This window comes from Microcebus murinus, chromosome 2 (genome assembly GCF_040939455.1).
Source record: "Microcebus murinus isolate Inina chromosome 2, M.murinus_Inina_mat1.0, whole genome shotgun sequence".
In the NCBI taxonomy this organism is placed as follows: Eukaryota; Metazoa; Chordata; class Mammalia; order Primates; family Cheirogaleidae; genus Microcebus; species Microcebus murinus.
In genome coordinates this window covers 32,159,880-32,181,219 of record NC_134105.1, presented here as the reverse complement: position 1 = coordinate 32,181,219, position 21,340 = coordinate 32,159,880, and the positions used below count along the sequence as shown (strand labels likewise).

The window sequence follows — 21,340 nt, the reverse complement described above, 5'->3', positions numbered from 1 at the left end:
GGCTGCCAAGCTGTCGTAGGCTTAGGGATATAAAACTGAATAAAAGGTAGTTTCTGTCTTCCAGAGGCCTCAGGTCTGGGACAAGAAAGAAACCAGAAGTTAAGGTAGAAGAGGATACACATTGTGTTTGAGGTAGACAGCACCCCATGTGTACACAGAGGAGCTGAGCAGGCAGCACCCAAAGAAGGGATACTTCAGCTTGATTTTGTAGGAAAAATCAGTGCTAGAGGACAAATGGGGAAAGAGAATTCCAGGCAGAGAGAACAGCCTACACAGAGAGGACTAGAGGCGTGGGCAGCCTGGTGCGTCTCTGCAGCTACAGTGGTTCAGGGTGGCTGTGGGAGGGGGCATGTGAGGAAGAAGAGAGAGGAGAAGAGCTGGGGAGGGTGGCTGAGCGAGGTCATGTGGGACCCAAGGGCAGAGGCTTGAATGGCGAGAGGTTTGGCCTTTGTCCTGAAAGCTCGGGGAGTCACTGAAGGATTGTACCAGGGGTGGGCTGATCTAATTTGCATGTTGGAGGGCCTGATGCAGAGGTGCTACTGGAAAGAGCAAGGCTGGAGCCAGGCAGACCAGTCAAGAGGCTGGCACTGTGGCCTGAGAGAGGAGACAGTGTCCCAGACCGAGGAAATGGCAGCTGGAAGAGAGAAAAGAGGCTTCTCTAGTTTGCAGGGCTCCTGAAGGTCATGACTAAGTGCCTACAGCTAACTGTGCTTCTTTCTCTACAATCTTGAATCCGCAGTGACAGATTAGGTTAGAATGGAAGAGATACACAGTGTATTATTTACTGCTGCTCTTTCTTCCCCCCAGGCAAAGCCTCAAACCACTCTAAGAATAAAAGTAATCCATTTTGTAGAAAAATTGTGAAACACATCAAATTTGAGGAGCTGGCTGCACAGCCAAAAGACTAGCGTGGTGTGTGGGAGTGAGTACCCTCTCCCAGTGTGGAAATACATCGACTTTTCCATGTGCTTTTCATCACACTCAGGGATTCTCAGTGGGGAAGGGGAAAGTATTTTGCCCCCAGGGGATATTTGGTGATGCCTGGAGACATTTTTCTTTCATTTTACTTAGTATTTTTATTTCTGTTATTAAATATTTAATACATAAAATGATATAAATGTATAGGTAAGACATAAAGGACAAACATTAAATGAGCATCCAGGCATTCACAACCTAGTTTAAGAAATGTATCATTGCAAATAATTTTGGTTGTAATACCTTAGGCAGGGGGTGCTACTGGCATCTAGTGGCTAGCGACCAGGGATGCTGCTGGATATCCCACAATGCACAGGACAGACCCCCCACAATACAGAATTATCCACCCCAAATATTAGTAGTGCCAAGGCTGCGAAAACCCTGCCCATGACATATAAATACGTGATTGTAAACTAAAAGGACAAGGTTCTGGAAACCTCTCCATTAGGCAGGCCAGAGGGACCCTTGAGTCATCAGAGAGAGGCTGGCCAAGTGTTTGTGAGGGAAGGTGTTAATACCTGAATCAGGGAGTGTTATTAGAGGTCACAGCTCTACTTGAGGCTTCCTTCCTACAGGAAAAGGAACTTCATAGAAGACCCACCGCAGATGGGCCAAAGGTGTCTATGACCCCCAGAGGGAAGCCCCAAGGTCAGAGGCCTCTGGAAGGACCCAGGCCCAGATATCTGGCCTCACAGCAGTTGGCACCAGGGGTGGAGGTAGGAGGGGCCCAAGGTGCGAATATATTCCCTGCTAAGAATCAAGGCTGTGGCTGGCATGTTACTTCCTGAGAAGGTGATAATCCCCCAGGTGTGTTGGGGCGGAAAGTTAAGCTGAGCTTTAGCAAAGGACTGACCCAACCTTAAATCCAGCTGACAGACATGTCTAACGAGGGCGGAGAAATGGGGCAGCAATTTCCAGGGGCCTGTGGCATGCTGACCTTCCAGGTGGGTGGGGCCTCTACTCTTTTCCTCATCTTCTCGGGCTGCTGCGCTGGTCTGAATGTGTGTGTCCTCCCAGAATTCACATGCTGAAACCTAACCCATAAGGGGATGGGATCAGGAGGTAGGGCCTCTGGGAGGTGATTAGGTCACAGGGCTCCTGAATGGGATTAGTGCCCTTACAAGAGGGACCAGAGGGACCCTGTCAGCCCCTTTTGCCCTTCTGCCACATGAGGACACATAGCAGGTGCCATCTATGAGGAACAGGCCCTCACCAGACACCAAATCTGCTGGAGTCTTGATCTTGGCCTTCTCAGCCTTCAGAACTTTGAGCAATAAATTTCTGTTGTTTATAAATCACCCCTTCTAAGGTATTTTGTTATAGCAGCCCATATGGTCTAAGACAGCTATCATCTTTGGGCTCTGAAGTCACTTGAGAACGGCAGGAAGCCCAGAGGAGGCTGCTCTGTGGTCAGCTGGGGGCATCCTTCCTCATCCCAGAAGCCTGGGAGAAAGTCATTGCCACAGGACCCTCTCTGGACTCCCCAGCCCTGGCTTGATCCCCACCTGGCCCTTTTTACTGGGGCTCCCAGAGCAAAGGCTTCACTGGGCAGACTGGCACCACCACAGCTCTTGGATGTCCGATTCTGGTTGGGTCATCAGTGCTCTCTGACACCCTTGTTCTGTTATCCTTGCTCAGCACAGATAGAGGAAATGGAGGGGGAGCAGGAACCTATTTTGTCTAGGTGGTCAGGGAAGGCTTCCTTAAAGAGGTAGCATATAAGCTGAGGCCTGAAAGGTGCAGGGAAGCCAGTCATGTGACGATCTGGGGGGAGGGCCTTCCAGGCAGAGGGAGCAGCCCTGCAAAGGCCCTGAGATGGACAAACCTGGCTTGTAGGAACTGCCAGAGAGCCTGTGCCTGGAGCAGGGGAGAGACAGGAGAGGTGGGGAGGCTGGATCACGAGGGGCCTGTGGGTCTGGGCTGATACTTTGGGTTTTATTCTAGGTGGGACGGGACCTTGCTGGGGAGTCACCCTGGCTGTGACTGGAGGCTGGAGTCAAGTCCAGATGAGAGACGGTGGAGGAATGGACTCGGTTGATGGGGGTAGGGGAAGAGGGTTGGATCTGCGATATCGTTTGGAAATTGATCAGATAGGCGTTGGTGATGATTTGGATATAGGAGTTAAGGGAAGGCAGAATCAAGAAAGACATTTCTACCTTAAGTAACTGGGTGAATGATGGAACTGTTTACAGAGAAACTGGAGGAAAGGAGAGGGAAAAATCACGAATTCAGTTTTAGATTAAACACGGCCCTCACCATCAGCTGCTTTCTTCCCGGTGAGGGGAGCTGACACATGACAGGTCAGCACACGCGGTAAGGAGATGAAATGTGTACGGGGCACAGGGGACTAAGAGGAACACTTGTACCTCACTGGGCTCTCAGAAACCCTTGTCCAGTTGATCTTGCTTCTAATCTCTTTCCTCTCTACCTTCATCCTGTTTGCTTCTCAGAACATGTTCTTAATTATGCTACTCTCCTGCTCAAGAGTCTTATGACCTCTCCTTGTTTATCAGATGAAGTACAAACACCCTGGCCTGCCTAGGGCCCCAACCAACATTTCCAGTTTGAGAAAAGATGTTGAACCAGAGGGGCGTGCTGCCCGGTGGTAGCTGTTGGCCGAGCACACACTGCCCTCTCGTGGCCAAAGGCCCAACAGCTGCGTCTCCCTTTTGAGGGCACAGAGCGCAGCACACTGAGGTGCCAGTAAAGCCAAAGTTCATCCCAGGGTCCCCTGGCCAGCTAAAGCTGAACACATTTTGCTTTTGGACAACTGACCCCTGAGTTGGGCCATGGCCTTCCCTGTGGAACCCCTGTGGAGTGGAGGCTGCAGACACCTTGGGAGCAGAAGGGGCTGTGAGGAGTTTCCTTTCATTCCCACCACACCAGCTAGCAACAGTGGAAGAGGAGACAAAGGGTCTGAGAGGCCACGGTGTTGCAGATGGCTTGCTTCTTACCTCCTGAATCTGTTCCTTCATCACCTTGATCTCATTCTCTCGAGGTTCTATCTGCTTTTTCAGCTCCTTTATTTTGTAGTCAAGCACAAACTTGAATTTCTCTAGTTCTTGGTTTTTCTTTTTCAGATCATAAATTCGTTTCTCCTAGGGGATGAGATGAAAGAGGGAGAGATATCACAAGGCCCTGGTATATGAAACTCCTTTAGGGCAAAGAACATAAATCCCGTGACTGTCCTGACTGAAGAGATACAAAGGCTGACTCTCTCCCCACCAGGCGGCAGCACTGAGTCCCTAGTGACTGTCCCATGACTTCTTCCATCTACTCACACACAGCTTCTGGACAACCGTATTTTTCCAAAGATGGCCTCGACAACATCTCCCATCCCACACTGTAGTGTAGCACTTCTACAAGGTGACCTCGCTGCTTCTCCATCAGGAGGTAGAAGCTAATTCCCTCCCCTTGTACCTGACTGGCTTTATGACTTGCCTCTAACCCCAAAAATGCAGCATAAGGGATGCTGTGTGGCTTCCAAGGCTAGGTAAGAAAAGGCCAAGCAGCTTCCACTTGGCTATCTTGGGACACTTGCTCTGGGGATGCCATCTGCCATGCAAGAAGTCTGACTACACTGAGCCCTCCAGGCTGGAGGGCATGTTAGGGACTCTGCTCGAAAGACCCAGCTGAGCCCAGCCTTTGGGCCATCCCTGCAAAGGTGTAAGACATGTGATGGAAGAAGCCAACCTAGATGTTGACCAGCATCCAGCTGTTTGAGTCACCCTTAGACTTCCCAGCTGAGACCCTAGATGTCAGGGGCAGAGACAAGCCAATCTGTCGTACCCTGTCCAAATTCCAGACCCACAGAATCTGTGAGGATAATAAAACAGTTGTTGTTTTCAATCACTAAGTCTTAAGGTAATTTGTTGCATGGAAATAGTAATTGGAACATAAGTCTATCTGTCCATCAAACATTTACTAAATGAAGATCTTTTGCCAAGTATTGGGATTCCAAATATAAATATGATATACCCCCTGCCCTTAAGAGAAGACAGTAGCTGGGAAAGCAGATGTATAAACAAATATAACCATAAAATGTGATACGTGTTGCAAACAAGGAAGGCACAGAGGCACAGTATGTATTGAGGGTGCTGAGAACTGGCTTGAGCGTCAGGTGGTGGTTCCTGGGGGGAGGGTGGAGTGAGGCTGGGGGAAGCAGGGAAGGAAGGCAGGGTCTTCAAGTTGGGTTAAAGAGTTCAGAATTTATACCCTAGGCCAGGGGTTGGCCAACTATAGCCTATGGGCCAAATGTGGCCTGCCATCTATTTTTGTAAATTTCTACTGGAACATAGCCAAGTTTATTCATTCATGTTTTGTCTATGGGTGGTTTCATACTACAGCAGCAGAGCTGATAAGCTGAGACAGAGACCATATGGCCTGTGGAGCCTAAAATACTTACTACCTGGCCCTTTACAGAAGAAGTGTGCTCATCCCTGCGGGAGCAAGGGGAACTACGAAGGAATTTGAGTGGTCGAGTGGCATCGCTACACTTGCACTTGGCATCGCTACACTTGCACTTGGGCCGTGCGTGGTGGTGGGAACCAGGGTGGGAGGAGGGAAGCAAGGCCATTAGGCCAGTTACGAGGCTGCTGTGATTTTCCAGGTCAGGAAGCCTTAATATCTTCTTGTCAAAACACCCTTTGAGAATCTGAAGAGAGCTTTGGATCCTCACTTAAGAAAAAATAAAAAGCCCAGATACATACACATAAACACTCACGTGCAGACGTGATATCCAAGCACAATCCCATTTAATCTTTCTAAGGCCCCTCGAAGTGGTTACCACCCCTATTCATCCCTATTTTATAGGTGAGAACAGCATGGCTTAGGGAAGTTGGACAAGGAGCTGTGGCCAGGGAATGCAAGTGCCTGTGCCTAATGCTGACGCCTGAGCCCTCCACCCCTAAGGCAGCAGTGACAGAGGGGATGGAGAGGAGGGCCCAGAGTCTGGACGTGCTCAGAAGGGTGACACTGAAGTCTGGATGTAAAGCTGTGCACCTCACAGAACGAGATGTGTCTGTCTTCTGAGTGTTTTATGAGAAAACCATCCCAAAACGTGCAACCAGCCTGCTGCGGCAGCAGTTACAGGGCCACCCTAGGACAGACCCTCTCTGACCAGGAGGACCACATGGGCAATGCAGCAAGTGAGCTGCCCCCAGTCTGTGGGGACAGGTCACCAAGGATGCCTGGAATAGTGGACTCAGCTGACTCAGGTTCTTAACCTAAGACTGTCATCTATAAAGTGTGTGACCGTGAGCAGGATACTTGGCCTTTTGGAACTCAGCTTCCTAAGCCATAACCTGAGTGGTTCATGTCCCCGGGTTGCTGGCAGAATTGAATATGTTGTGTTGACAACAACTAGCCCAGTGCCAAGCACACAGCAGGCACTTTACTGACTGCTCATCCCCCTTCAATGTAAATAAATGTGTTCTGGGAAGCTGGGGACCCACTCTCCCCTGAGCTCTGTCTTCGCTGCCTGAGCCCAGCTAGGCTGTGGCTGAGGAAGGACTTCACCTTGTCTTGAATAGTCTCGTCTCTTTCCTGGATCTCTCGCTTGAGGCCTTGGATGTCCTTCTCTAGGGACTTAATGACTCCTTGCAGCTTCACCTGCTCTGCCTTCAGGTTCTCAATGTCATTGGCTCGCTCTTCAATCTCCTTCTGCAGGCTGTTGAACTAAAGAAACAGATGGCAAAGGCACAGACCACCAAAGTCTTTGAACTCATGTCCATTCCTCCCAACTGTCTGAATGTGAAGCTCCCCAGCATGGGCCAGCTGTGATCTCAACTGCCACCTTCTATGAACTAAAAACACCTAGCACTCAACATTTCTGGGCTTTCAGGAGTGAATATTTGGAGAATTTGGGACAATTCAGGAATTTTCCAGGCTAAATGAATAATGTAGCATTCTGTCATTCCATCCCATAACACCCAGGTGCACTCCCTGGATGTGAGGACTGGCTGTCTCTGCACAGAGCCCCTGGGACCAGTACCCCGAGTGGACCAGAGACTTCCACAGCCACACTGACCTTGAAAGGTTGGGATGCATGCCCCATCAAGGTCACAGAGACTGGGCCCTAACTGATGAGCCATCTTAGCCATGTCCAAGAAGGGAAGACATGATTGTCTCCTGGATTTACTAGTAGTGTGATTTCTAATAGGAAGAAACTTGAGCTTGCTTTGAAATTGGCTTCTCTAAGGCTAAATATTTTGGGGAAACTGTGGCAATTCTGTAGGGATCAATGAGTTGAATCCTTCCTCACCCCAATCATCAGTGAACTAAAAACATCTTCCCTGCTTTGTAAACCAAGCAACCTATACCCCACTCCTTCTCCTGCCCATGGAGTCTGAAACAGAGCCACCCATGACTCTGTGCCAAGAGCCCAAGGTCACTTCCAGCCTAAGAATTTATCTATCTCATCCCCAGAAGATCTTATTTCCATTCCTATTGGGGGTTTAGCTCTGAGAACAATGACTAATTCCTACTTGCCAATAAGGGAAAGCCTAGAGAGCGTCTATCAGTGCGCAGAGAACCTCCTAGCTCTGTGAAAAGGAAAGAGAAGGGAGGCCCAGATGGTTACCCTTTCAGAGGATGTGGTGAGGGTCCTTCTGGTCCTTCTGCCTAAAGGTGCACCGGCCACTGCTCCCTCCTACTCCGTTCACTGGAGACGAGGACTTCAGGCAGGACCTCTGCCAGGCCAGCCAGGGTGGCCTAGCCACCCGCCCCTCCAGCCTTCTTTTTTCTTTCTTTCTTTCTTTTTTTTTTTTTTGAGACAGAGTCTCGCTTTGTTGCCCAGGCTAGAGTGAGTGCCGTGGCGGCAGCCTAGCTCACAGCAACCTCAAACTCCTGGGCTCAAGCAATCCTCCTGCCTCAGCCTCCCGAGTAGCTGGGACTACAGGCATGCACCACCACGCCCGCTAATTTTTTCTCTATATATTTTTAATTGGTCAATTAATTTCTTTCTATTTTTAGTAGAGACGGGGTCTCACTCAGGCTGGTCTCCAACTCCTGACCTCGAGCAATCTGCCCGCCTCGGCCTCCCAGAGTGCTAGGATTACAGGTGTGAGCCACTGCACCTGGCCGGGCCTTCTCTGTAATACTGCCCTCGCCCACACCCTGGCCCCTCAGAGAACAGCCTGGTAACCTTCTTCCTCATGATGCCAGTTTCTCCTTTGAGCCGCAGGTTTGACTCCTTTTCATCCCGAAGCCTTTTCTCATACTTGGTTTTGATATCTTGGATTTCTCGGTCTTCGTCTTCTTCAATTTGCTTCTTGGTCTCTTCAAACTCCCGCAGCTGCTGCCTTACATCTTCCTGGGCCTGGCTCAGGGACAGGGAGAGCATGTGGTCAGGGAAGAAAGGACTCATGCCACCTTGGTGCCAAGAGGGCTCGGGGGAAACGAGCACAGAGTCCTATCACAGGGAATGGGAGACACTGCCATTCCAGAAACGGACACCACGGCCACGGGTCCCTCGACCTGTCCACCTTCTTCCTGTCTGTCCCTCTGTCTTGGTGTCACCCCCTTTCCCCTACCAGATAAGGCCTCATGCTCCACACTTACCAACTCCCCCCACCCAGCTCTCCTCTGGTCTTCTTCACACAGACACCTCAGCTTCCTATATTTGTCCTTGACAGAACCCATGACAGTTATAATTTTATATTTATTTGTGAAATTACTTGGCTGTCTCTCCCATGAGGTGTAAGTTCTCGTGTGTCATAGCGCCCACCGCATTCCCAGCCTACAACACAGCCTGGCACACAGCGGCCTTGCAATGAAGATCCATCCAAATCAATGAGCAAGTCTCTAATTCTGCCCTTCCTCTGCTTAGCCCAGTCAACTCTGCCCTTTCTCTGAAAGGAGGCACAGGGGACTTCCTGAGACTAGCACCTCTTCCAGAAGGGCGGTCTTCTCCTGCAGTTTCGCCTCGTAAAACTCAGTCAGCTCCTCCAGGGCCTGGCTCTTGGTCTCATCGGTATCCCGAAGCTGTTTTTCATACTCTTCCTGCATCCTCTGGGACTTGAGCTGCAACTCCTGGTACTTCTCATATTCTAGAAGCAACTTTTGGTTGTTGCAGCATTCTGGAGAGAGGAAAGGAAGGTATTTAAGGTATGATCAGCACCAGCCCCAGGGCCACACAAGAGCCTGGGGCACTACCCCATTCCTTCCAGCCCCAGCTGGAGCAGCTGCCTCCAGAGCCGAGATCCAAACACCCACCCGGCTTCCTCCCCTACCTGCACCCCAGCACTGCTTCAAGAAGCCAAACTCCCTCCCTTCCCCTTCCAAGCAGAAGGGTTCCAGAAAAGCACAAAGCAGTTTTGGGGGCTCAGGGCCAAGAAGAATGTCCTGAGGGTAGAAAACCAGTACCAGTATCCCTATTTTACAGAAGAGCAAACTGAGTTTTGGTAAAGTTAGGTGACACTCTAGAGCACAGAGCAAGTAAGTGGTGAGTCTGGGACATCAGGTAGTCTGTCAGGCTCCAACCCTGAACTTTTCTGTAGCTCCTACTTTCATGCAGTAGGTGTTTAGTATGTGTTAAGGAATGAGTAAATACACAGCAGTGAAAACCAAGGTGAATTCCAGGGGATAAATGTAGCCTGTTTTTAGACAAAGCCACATTCCCTGGGACTTCCACCATGTCTGGAGGACTCTCAAATGTTTTCCCACAACCCATCTCCCTTTCCAACCCTAGTCCACCACCCTCTCTCCCCAGGCCTCTACTTATGGGCTCACCCAGGTCTTGCAGTTCCCTGCTCTGTTTGTCTAGGAGCTCTTCCATGCGCTCACGGTGGGATATATCCTGCTTGTCTTTTTCTGTTCTTAGGACCTGAAACAGTCACACTTTCTCATTTCTACACGTCTGCTGAAAGCACTACTAGGGCAAGAATTAATTTTACAAGTAACATCCTCTTTCACTCACAAACATTTCTCAAGCCCTTATTTTGTACCATGTATATTTCATGAAGCAACAACCACACTTTCATATTCTATTTACATTATATCCTGCTCTTAAAATTTCCGTACCATCTCTAGCCTTTCCCTCTTTATATCCTTGCTACTAAATGGGTTTGTCAGTGGTGAGTTCAGTTTTGGACATGTAGCAAATGGATTTCTGGGTGAAAAAGTAGGGATTCATTCAAATCCTCTGTTGCCAGCACCTTATTGGCACCTCAGTCCTTGAGTTTGTTAATGTGTAAGCATCTAAGGAAGTGTTTTCTTCTTTTCTTTCCTTTTTTTATTTCTTTACCTGGGGAGGAAGCTCCTCCAGGCTGGGGAGATGCCATCCCCAGGACCTAACTTTGTGCTTGGCTTATATAGGATACTAAGCAAATGCTTACTGACTAAAATAATGAAATTATAAATGAATGAATTAATACAATTAATAGCCAAGGGTTTTATTTGGCCAAACTTTCTGACCCACAGAGATAACAAACAAAACAAATATCCTGTGAGCAAAAAATTGGGAGTAAGAGGCCACATTTGTATAGAACACAGAAAAGATTCTGGGAGAGTCTTAGACCAAATCTAACTACATAAAGATCATTTAGACTAATTTTATTTAACTTTCTGACAATCCAGGAATCAATATTCTGTTAGCTCTTTCCCTTCTATACTTTATTATCTCTATTTTTCATTTTGTTTTTAAATAAATTTCTCCTGATCATACATGTTCATTGTAGAGAATTTAAAAATTACAAAAAAGTATAAAGAACAAAATTCAAATTATCCAAAGATAATTATACTGTTATCTATTGTCTATGTGTATTTAGTTTACCAATTAATATCATTCACCATAGAGAGGTTTATACTCTGCTTTTTTTCACTTAGTAATTTGTTTTAGGCTTTTCTGATGCCATCAACTGTATTTTAAAATTGAACATTGTCCAGTATCTTATTGTTCAAGTATAGCTTGAGCAACATATGCCAATCATTTAGAACCCATTTAGAACAAAGTGGAAATTTTTTGTTATTTGTGGTTGTTGGTCAGTCTCTCGAACAGACCTGGTTTTTTGTTTTCAAGGACTCCATTTCCTGGATGAACTTGTCTGTTAGTTCCTTAATCTTCTCAGAATAGTTCAGGTCCTTCAGTCGAAGTTGATACTCATTCTCCATTTTTAATTCTTCCACCCGCGTCTTCAGCTCCAGCATAATCTGAGCCTTTGGGAGAAGGACACAGAATCAAGAACATTCACAGTGTGGGTGAGCTGGAACATTTAAACCTGTGGCCTTGATCTCAGACCTGCAGCTCTGCCTACCTTCAAAATCAACACGTCTCAACTAGAACTTGTCGTCTTTCCCCCACAAGACACACAGGCTAACAACTAGGAGACACACAGGCTTCTCCCTCTTCACAAAATGTGTTTGGTGAGCCCCACTGCACGCCAGGCACTGTGCTAATAACTCTTTCATCTCCTTCAAACCGGCTTCGACACCTCCTGCTCAACCAAGCCTACTCGGACCACACGATGTAATCCTGCCACGCCACCTCCCACTCCCAGCACTCGTGGTCCCCCTTGCTCTTTATTAATAATACATGTTTTGTTATTTCCTTAGATTTTGGCACTAATATATAATTTACTTGTTATTTTGTTTATTTTCTTTTTTGTTCTTTCCCCATTAGAACTTGAGCTCCAAGCAGGTTGGGATCTTTGTTGGGTTTGTTTGCTGATGTAGCCCAAGTACCCAGAACTTTGCCTAACACATAATAGTCACTAAAAGATAATTGTTCCATCATGATTCCTGCCCCCATGGCAGCCAAATAAACATATAATTACAAATCGCAATGAATGCCTAAAGCTGGGCATTCTCAGTACTGTCAGTTGGTCCCTTTTAATGTCTTTCGTGCCTGTGCCTCACCGTTATTCCTTTAATTTAGGTCCTAACTCTTCCGTCTTGCTGGTTCCTATGTCCAGTGTCTTCTTTCTCCATTGTACTCACTGATGCTAAAATACTGTAATATCCATACCTCTTATTTCCTAGAAAAGTTACTGTTGATGACAGAGTGGGTAAGAACACAGGTGATTTCTTCTTGCTTGGCTATGAGGATACCCCCTGCATCCCTATCTCATCTTCTCAGCTCTGTCTCCCCTACTGCCCACGGGTGACCTGACAAGAGGCACACGTTCCACTCATTTCTGCATCCCTGGCCAGTGGACCAGTGTGGATCTGGTGCCCAGGAAATACTGAGATGCGAGATGAACACGAACTGCATGTGCAAAGTCAGGGAGGTAACAGCGAGGATGCCCGGTCAGGGCACTGCATGTGATGGGTGTGGGGTGCATAGGAAGAGGAGGCTGAGACTGGGTCAGACCAGCAAGCACCCTGCAGGTTAGAAGTTTGGATTGTATCCTGGAGGGCTTCCCAAGGTCCTCATTTAATCTGATCAAGCTGACTTTGATGTTATAAGGACCTCCCAGATGGCAGTATGTAACGCAAACTAGATTAGAGAAGGATCAAAGGCAGGGGGGTGGTGACAGCATGGTCCAGGTGAGAGATGGCAAGGGTTTGGACTGAGGTGGGGGAGGGGAACAGAGAGGAATGAGATGTTGGACAGAGAAAGTTCAGAGAAAGTGGCACCTGAATGGGTGTGGGGTGGAGATGAGGGGATGGAGACTTCGTCCCAGGTAGAATGGCCTGGAGTTGGGCTTGGCCTGTCTCGTTTCCCTGCTCTGTCCCCAGAGCCTAGCACAGGACCAGCAACATCGTCAGCACCAAGTGAATATCCACCAATGACCCCGGGGGCTGCCTTGGGTTGGTGGGCGACATTCATTGGAGGGAACAACCCAGCTTCTGACACGCAGTGAGATCCCTGCTCACTGTCCTTCCTCAATCCATTCTCTACACTGCTGCAGAGTAATCTCTCCAGGGTGTGAATCTTGTCAAGTCAGTCCCTAACTTACATCTATCAGTGGGTACTTATGAACAATTTCCAAAGTCTAAAAGACGGTATAAACAGCCCCTGGTGATCTGTTTCTCTCTCTAGTTTTATCTCTGGCCCCTCTCTCTGGCACAGCCTCTGTTCTCCAGCCACACCCAACTGGGAGCACCTCCCCCAGGGAGCACCACTGTCATCCCTCTGCACATGCTCATTCCGCAGTGTAGAAGGCCCTTTCCCATTTGTTCTGGAAGACTCTGAGCAAGGCTTACGTCCTCTGGCACCAGCTGGCCTGGGTCAGGGTCCTTCCTTTGTGCTTCCATAGCCTCGTTCTTTCATAACACCTACTGCACGCTTAATTCCCTTTTTTATTTTACCCAGCCCTCCTCCCAAGCTATAAGTTAAAGGACACTTCTAAGTCTTTTATCTCTGTAATCCTAGATGTTTGTAGAGTGTCAGGTACTTAGCAGAACCCTCTGTAAATACTAGAAGGAGAATGAATAAATGAATGACCCAGTCAGGGTATAATTCATGGACTGAGAGGTAGTTACACAGAATATCATTTTATGTAAAGAGAGCTGGGAATCTGGGGAACATGACTTTTAAGGATCAGTGGAGGGAAAGCCAGGGAGGGAGCTGGGAAGAAAGGGTCAGAGAGGTTTACAGGGAATAATTAGAGTGTGGTCACAGGGACGGTGAGAGAGAAGGGAATGCGCGGCAGTGAGCGATGCACACGCTGGTCATTTCCGGCTGGGCAGCACACTGTCAGGCCCATCTGGGGGCTGGGGTCAGAAGTCAGCTCAGACATCTCCAGGTCTTTGGTTCAGCTTGGTGTCTTCTATTTGGCCTCTTCCCCTACCCTCTGGGAAAAACAGAGGACGAGAGAGAGAGAGAAGGAAGAGGAGGAGATGTATTTGCCTGCCTGAAGTAGGTCAGACCCCCATTCTCATGGGCTCTCCCTTATCTTCTCATCCCCATTTGCCCTGCAGAAAGTTCTAGGGAGCTCTAGAAAAGATCTCCAGCAAATGCTAGGAGATTGTCATACTACTTTGTGGCAGCTTGTGTTGCTACTCTGATGGTTTTACTTGTCTCTGTCCCCCACTTCACTGTGAGCTTCCTGATCACAGGGCCCGGGCCTGCCTTGCCACATGTGCATCCCCAGTGCCTAGCAAACGTAGATATTCAGTACATTCACTCAGATTCTGCTTAGACACAAGGAGTGCACAGCTTTGTGACCCTCTGTGAGCCTCATGTGCTTACCATCCATTCAGCTTCTTCCTTAGGGAGAGTAGCACAGAGCTATGTACTCAAATCTCTGCAGAATACAACTCATTAACAGGAACGAAGTCCCTTTGGTATAGTGATGAAGAGAGAGGGCTCTAGATTAAATCTGGACTAAAACTCTGATCCTACTACTTACTAGCTCAGTGACTTTGGACATGTCACTCAACCTCTCTGAACCTCTGTTTCTTGAAACATGGAGGGAATAATAGTATCTTTTTCATAGAGATGTTGTGAGATTTAAATGAGAAAATACTGTACTTATAAAGTAATTAGCACAGTGCTTGTTCATGGCAAATGTTGGTTACCATTAATCTTGTTTTATTATTCAGAGGCATTATTTAGGAATGTTTTCTAAATACTTTTTTTTTTAAAAGAAGGCACCATGTACTAGCAATTACTGAGTTTCACAGATACAACTGGGGTATTTAGTTTGTCAGTTCAAATTTGTCAAAATTTATTAATTGTCTTCCATGTACCTAGCATGTGCTAGGAACTGGGGGTCATACAGGAGAATTGTATGTTATGGTTCCTGCACTCAAAAAGCAGGAAGAGGAAAGCCAGAAGACAGGCTGAAAGCAGAGCACAGCACAAGTCAAGATGGTCATATGGTGGAAGATAGGCAGGGTGCAGGTGGAAACAGGACAGGTGCAGGTGGCAGTGGGGAGGATGGCTGGGTGGTGTGGACAAGGACATGCAGGGCGCCAGGGAGTCTGCACCGGGCACAGGATGCGGCCAGGCCGTAGTAGGCCCAGGGCTGGACCAAGGAGTCTGGACGCAGTCTGGTGAGGAACTTGCAAATCCCTCTTCGTTAGACCCAATTCTTACCTTCTCTTCCATGTCTGTTTTAGTCACAAGCACCTCTTCGGCAAAGCCCACCTCCCTCTCTCGCTTGATTCCCCGACCGTCCTTGTCAAACACCCTCCAGGTGAACAGGCAGCCATCCTCAGCAGCTGTCAGCAGGAACTGGTCATCAAAGGTGAGCAGCATCTGAGAGAAAAAGGTCAGGAACAGGAAGCTTTCAGAGGCCACGGAGGACCGGCTGAGCGGCTACTGAGCAATCCCTCCCTCCCTGCAGTCCCGGCACAGCCCCACAGGGAGGCAGACTTGATCCTGGGTGAGAACGAGATGGGAGCCCTCATAGGTTTCTGTTCGTGAATAAAAGCAGCAATGCTATGTCTACATTCCCTGTGGGTTTAGAATCTGAAGAGTCAGTCATTATCTAGAATGTATAGCGAACTCTCAAAATTCAACAGTAAAACCCCAAACAATCCAATTAGAAGGTGGGCAAAAAGATATGGAGACATTTCATCAAAGAGGACATACAGATAGTAAGTACATGGAAACATGTTAAACAATATTAGCCATTAGAGGAATGCAAATTAGGACCAAGATAAAATATCAATACATATATCTATTAGAACAGCTAAAATGAAAATTAGCGGCAATACCAAGTGCTGGCACTGATGCTCTGAAACTGGGTCCTCATACTTTCCTGGTGGGAATGTAAAATGATACAGCCATTACGGATAATAGCTTGGCAGGTTTTTGAAAAAATTGGACACACACTTGCCATATGATTCAGCAATCATACTCCTGGGCATTTAACCCAGAGAAATGAAAACTTATGTCCATGCAAAAGCCTGTACCTGATTGTTCATAACAGCATTATCTGTAATAGCCAAAAACTGGACAAAAAACATGCTACAATAGGTGGATGGCTAAACAAACTATGGAACACTATTCAGCAATAAAAAGGAATAAACTATTGATATACAAAACAACTTAAATGGATCTGAAGGGTATTAAGCTGAGGAAAAGAAGCGACTTTCAAAACTATATTAAACTAAAAATCTTTTGCACAGCAAAGGAAACAATCAACAGAGTAAAGAGACAATCTGTTGAATGGGAGAACATATTTGCAAAATATTCATCTGACAAAGGATAATATCCAGAATATATAAGGAACTCAAATAATTTACCAGTAAAAATATAAATAATCCCATTAAAAATGGGCAAAAGACATGAATAGACATTTCTCAAAAGAATACACACAAATGGCCCACAGTATATGAAAAAAAGTTCAGTGTCACTAATTATCAGGGAAATGCAAATCAAAACCACAATGAGGTATCATCTTACACATGTTGGTAGTTGTCCTCTATCTGGAATAAGAGATGAGAAGGGAGAAGAGACGAGATGCACATTTTCCTAGTGCCTGTTTTTTAGGGGTTCTGTGTAAACAGAGATACTACTTAAAAAAAAAACTATGAATAGCCTTTAACTTAATATTGGCTATGATCTTTTTTTTTTTTAAGAGACAGGGTCTCACTATGTTAGCCAGGCTGGTCTCAAACTCCTGGCCTCAATGATCCCCCTGCCTCAGCCTCCCACAGCTCTGGGATTACAGGCGTGAGCTATCGTGCTGAGAGTATTGGCTATGATTTCTTGACAACCATTTTGCATGCTAGAGAATTCCTTCTTTTCATTTTTTAATTGTGGCAAAATACACATTACATAAATTTTACCGTCTTGACCATTTTTAAAGGTACAGTTGTTATTAAATACAGTCAAAATGTTGTGTAACCATCACCACCATCTATCTCTATAACTCTTATAAAACTGAAACTCTATACCCATTAAACAATTATTTCCCATTCCTCCCTCCCCCTAGTCCCTGTAAACCACCATTCTACATTCAGTCTCTGTGATTTTGACTATTCTAAATATCTCATAAAAATGGAACCACACAATATTTGTCTTTTTGTGATTGGCTTATTTAATGTAGCAGAATGTCCTTGAGGTTCATCCATGTTGTAGCACGTGTCAGAATTTCCTTCCTTTTTAAGGCTGAATACTATTACATTGTACGTATACACATTTTGCTCATCCGTTCTTCTGACAACGGACACTTGGGTTGTGTCCACATTTTAGTTATGGAACACAGACACTACTACATTGAAAGGGGCAATGAAAGGACAATTTACAAATGTGTGCTTGTGTTATTGCCCCCAGGGCCTTTTGTATCCTCAGGGAGTAGTAGGGGCTAATCTCGCAGGCTATGATTTCTTGTAGTCTAAGAAATTCTCTGATAAGGGGGCAGTTGTGGGGCATTTGCAGCAACACCCACAGCAGCTGGGATGTACCGGCGGTGCAGCTGGGACACTCATAGCATCCATCAAACAGCCCATCACTATGCATAACCTTCTGGTGAGCAACCTCACACATAAATCTTTGGGTATGTCTCTAATTATTCTAATTATTCCCTAGGCTAAATTCCTAAAAGTAGTTTAAACAAGGAGTACTAATAGTCAATAGATGTTTATTGAATGCATTGGTGGATGAATAAATAAGAAGAGAGAAAAGATGTTGGGAGGTTGAAGGGATGGAGAAGGTAGGTGGGTGGCAGGCAGCTCTGGGATGGGCTCCTGAGGGGTGGGTCCCTCTCACCTTGGTGACAGGACCCGCATGGGCCTGGTACTCGTTGAATTCTTTCTGCAAAGGTAGAGGGTACTTCATTGCACGAATGGTTCCCACCGAGGTGCCCACAAACATCATACGCCCGGAGTGCGAGATGGCAATGGTTGTGTAGGTGACGTCATATGCCGACATCTCTCGAAGGATCTGGAATGCAGTCAGCTCTGGTCAGCGGGAGGGGCTGAGCTGTATCTACAGTGTCCCGAAGCCATTCTTTCCCTCTCCTCCAATAGCACCCTTAGGGGTCTGTATTTTAAAAAATGTTTTTTTTTAATATTCCTTATAGCATCTGGAATAGTGCCTAGCACATAAAATGCACAAACTAAATATTTCTTGGTTGCCTGACTGATGAACAACTAGTTTTAGGAGTCTGGAATAATACTAGTGAAAGGAAATCTTTATGTAGCATGTACTACGTACCAAACACTGTCCTATGCCCTTGACATGTTGTTACTTATGCAATTCTTACAAAAACCCTCTGAGGTAGCCACCGTTATCCTTATCTTAAAGATGACAGACCAGAGTCACAGAGGTGGTAAGTAACTTGCCTCGACTCCTATACCTAGTAAGTGGCAGTCTGGCTCCAGTCTCTGCACTTGACTGCTATGCTGTCATGCATCTCAAAATGAGAATGGGATGTTGATCGTAGGTTTATTTATCAAACATTTATTAATGCCTATTAAATAAACAAAACTATATAACAGTCCCCCCTCATCAGTGGGGAGACCTCCAGTGGATGCCGGAAACCACAGATACTTACATACGGAACCTTATATACAAGGGCTGTCTGGAAAGTATCCATCCATAAATGTTTCTATTTTTCATATTACTTGGCTGGATAGTTTCCAGACAGCCCTCATATACTATGTTTTTTCCTATTCATACATAACTATGATAAAGATTAATTTATAACTTAGGCGCAGTAGGAGATTAACAACAGTAACTAAAAATAGAACAATTATAACAATATACTGTAATACAAGTCAGGTGAATGTAGTCTTTCTCTCCCTCTCTCTCATAATAACTTATTATACTATACTCACCTATTTTCAGACTGCAGTTGACCTCCAGTGACCGAAACTGCAGCTAAGGGGAGACTACTGCACTAGCAGGGAACTCGTTTATTCCTCCACTCATTAATGCATTCACCTGCCCACCCGCCCAAACATTTACTGAATGATGTCGTGGGCCAAGCAGAGGGCCAGCCAGCAGGGCTAACAAGATGAGTGGAACATGGCCCTGCCCTAAAGGAGCTTCATTCTGCTGTAGCACTGGAAAAGCTGCCATGGACTCAGGACCAGGCTACGTGGAGGCATGCAGGAGAGGCGCCACACTCTGGGCTGTGCTCCCGCCGTGGGGAGCCTGCCACTGTGGCACCTGTGCACTCTCCCAGGCACCAGCTCCTGACAGTGATGAGCCCCCAGGAAAAGCCAGAGAAGCCAGCGAAGATCAGCTGTTGCTGGGCTCCTGGAGAGGGACACAAGCCACATTGGTATGAAGTGTCCTTGCTGAGCTCTCCTCTCTTCCCTTAACTATTTGGAGCCAAATGTGGTAATTCTAAAATTTCAGAGTTTGGGGATTTCAAAAGAATACAGTGTCCAGCCTAGGTGGTAACCACTAACTATACGGTCATGCATTGCTTGATATGGAGACACGTCCTGCAAAACTTCTGGTCAGGCAATTTGTCATTGTGTGAACATCACAGAGTGTACTTCCACAAGCCTAGATGGTCTAGCCTACTACATACCTAGGCTACATGGTATAGCCTATTGCTCCCAGGCTACAAACATGGATAGCATGTTATTGTACGAATACTGTAGGCAGTTGTAACACAATGGTGTGTGTGTGTGTATCTAAACATAGGAAAAGCACAGCAAATCTGGGGCATTATAATCTTATGGGCCTACCATTACATACGCAGTCCATTACTGACATTATGTGATGCATGCCCGTAGTTGTGTTTTTACCCCAGGGAAGTAAGTGCAGACCAAGGGTAAGAGCGCAGTTTAGAGATGATGTTGACCTCCCTGCCTGGAAGGTGGAAGAGAAGTTATAGACAGCAAGCAAAACAGAAATGGAAAAGGTCCCCACAATTTAACCCAATCAGGAAGGGCACTGGGCAGGGAATGTAGGAAATGACACTAACTGAGCAGCTTGCCCAAAAGGAATGAGGAGCCAAGAACAGGAGGCCCTGTACTTTCTGCTGTAAGTACACGGACTAATACAGTAGCCCAGAGGCAGGCAGGCAGGCAGGGCAGACTCACCGAAGAATCTGCAATCTCCTTGATGGTTTGGTCTGATCCAACAGCAAATATAATTTTGGCATCAGGGGAAATAGTAACGCAGCTGTAGTTGCAGGACTTGAGCACACATTCTGTCTCTCTCCTTCCTGAGGACAGATTCCATTCATACACAGCACCATCTGTGCCACAAGAAATCAGTTTGCTATCATCTGCATTCCACACAATGGAACGGATCTGCAGGAGATAAAGACATATCCAGTTAAGGGTGCACGTGCACGCACGTGCGCACACACACACACGCGCGCACACACACGCACACTGCGATGTGGAAAAGGCATCAACTCCTCAGGTGCTCCACTCGACTGAGGCAAAATGTCCTTTCCTGGTATAGGCCCTTCTGTCAGCACAAAACACAGCTTCTTAGAAATGTTAACACTCTCTTTTCTAAGATGCTTGCAAGCTACTAAAGATGAAACATTCTCATTTCTTTTTCACTTGATGAATGTAAAGTCTGAATCATAATGGTTTATTAATGCTACAAACAACCAATTTTTGCTATTTTTCGAAAATTTTCTTATTTTGAAATAATTATATGTTCACAGGAAGTTGCAAAAATAGAGAAAGAGTGGACTTCTGATATGGCAAGGTATGGACCTCAGCTGACCTCCCTAATGAAATAAATTAACTGGCAAGTATGATCAAAACAGCCCCACAGACTTCAGTTCCTCTGAAACCTATGCGATCTCTCATCTGTGGTCTTTGGACCCCTATCTATTAATACAATGATTATCTCCCCACCGTGCAACACTGTTGTCCAGTTAATTCCTAGTCACTGCTCCAGGACCAAACCTTTACAAACACCCCAACCTAAATCATACCAATGCCTTCATTATTTCCTTTCATAGCAACCACATGTTTTTCTTTCATTGAATTTATTGCAATTAGTAATTAAATCTATCTGAGCACTTGTTTATTGTCTCTTTTGCCACTGTGCCCCTTGTTTCCCTGGACACTGTTCAGTCACTTACCTTCCCTGTGTGTCCTTTCAGGTTTGAGATGTTCTCTAGGCTTGTGGTGGTAAAAATGTGAATCACATTTCCATTGACTGCAGCAAACAGGTGACCTCCATTGCTAAAGGCACACTACAGGAAAAGGCAGCAAGAGAGCAATGAAGCAAGCAAGAAATGAATAGTCCAACTGGAGGTTATAGACAAGAGTTGCTTTTCCCAAAGAGTTGAGTGTGTGGGTGGGAGTGGGAGGAAGGCACAAAGAGGACTGAGAGGTGGCTGACATTTTCAGACACTTCCACTATTCCTATAGCCCATAGTGGCCAAGGTGCTGCCACTGCCATGCCCACTAATCATTAAACCGTTCGGATCACAGAGCACTCATTTTGTCTGTAGAAGCACCATTCCAGAGTGGGGAAGTGAGTCCTGAAATTACTGTCTTGTTTCTGCAAGTCCTCTCAGGGGAAAACCTGATGGGCTGCTTA

The 21,340-nt window shown here is 46.4% G+C and overlaps 1 protein-coding gene across 1 annotated transcript in view; it reads right to left on the bottom strand.

Moving 5' to 3' along the window:
• Positions 1-13,407: 13,407 nt before the first annotated feature.
• CFAP57 (cilia and flagella associated protein 57) overlaps positions 13,408-21,340 on the bottom strand; it is a 35,238-nt gene continuing 27,305 nt past the window's right edge. Inside the window, exons 9-13 of the mRNA XM_012775843.3 lie at positions 20,877-20,990; positions 19,870-20,082; positions 17,579-17,752; positions 14,957-15,118; positions 13,408-13,709 (exon numbers count right to left, since the gene is read on the bottom strand). Of these exons, the coding sequence (XP_012631297.1) occupies positions 13,686-13,709; positions 14,957-15,118; positions 17,579-17,752; positions 19,870-20,082; positions 20,877-20,990 (687 nt within the window). The 3' untranslated portion in view covers positions 13,408-13,685. The remainder of the gene's footprint in view (positions 13,710-14,956; positions 15,119-17,578; positions 17,753-19,869; positions 20,083-20,876; positions 20,991-21,340) is intronic.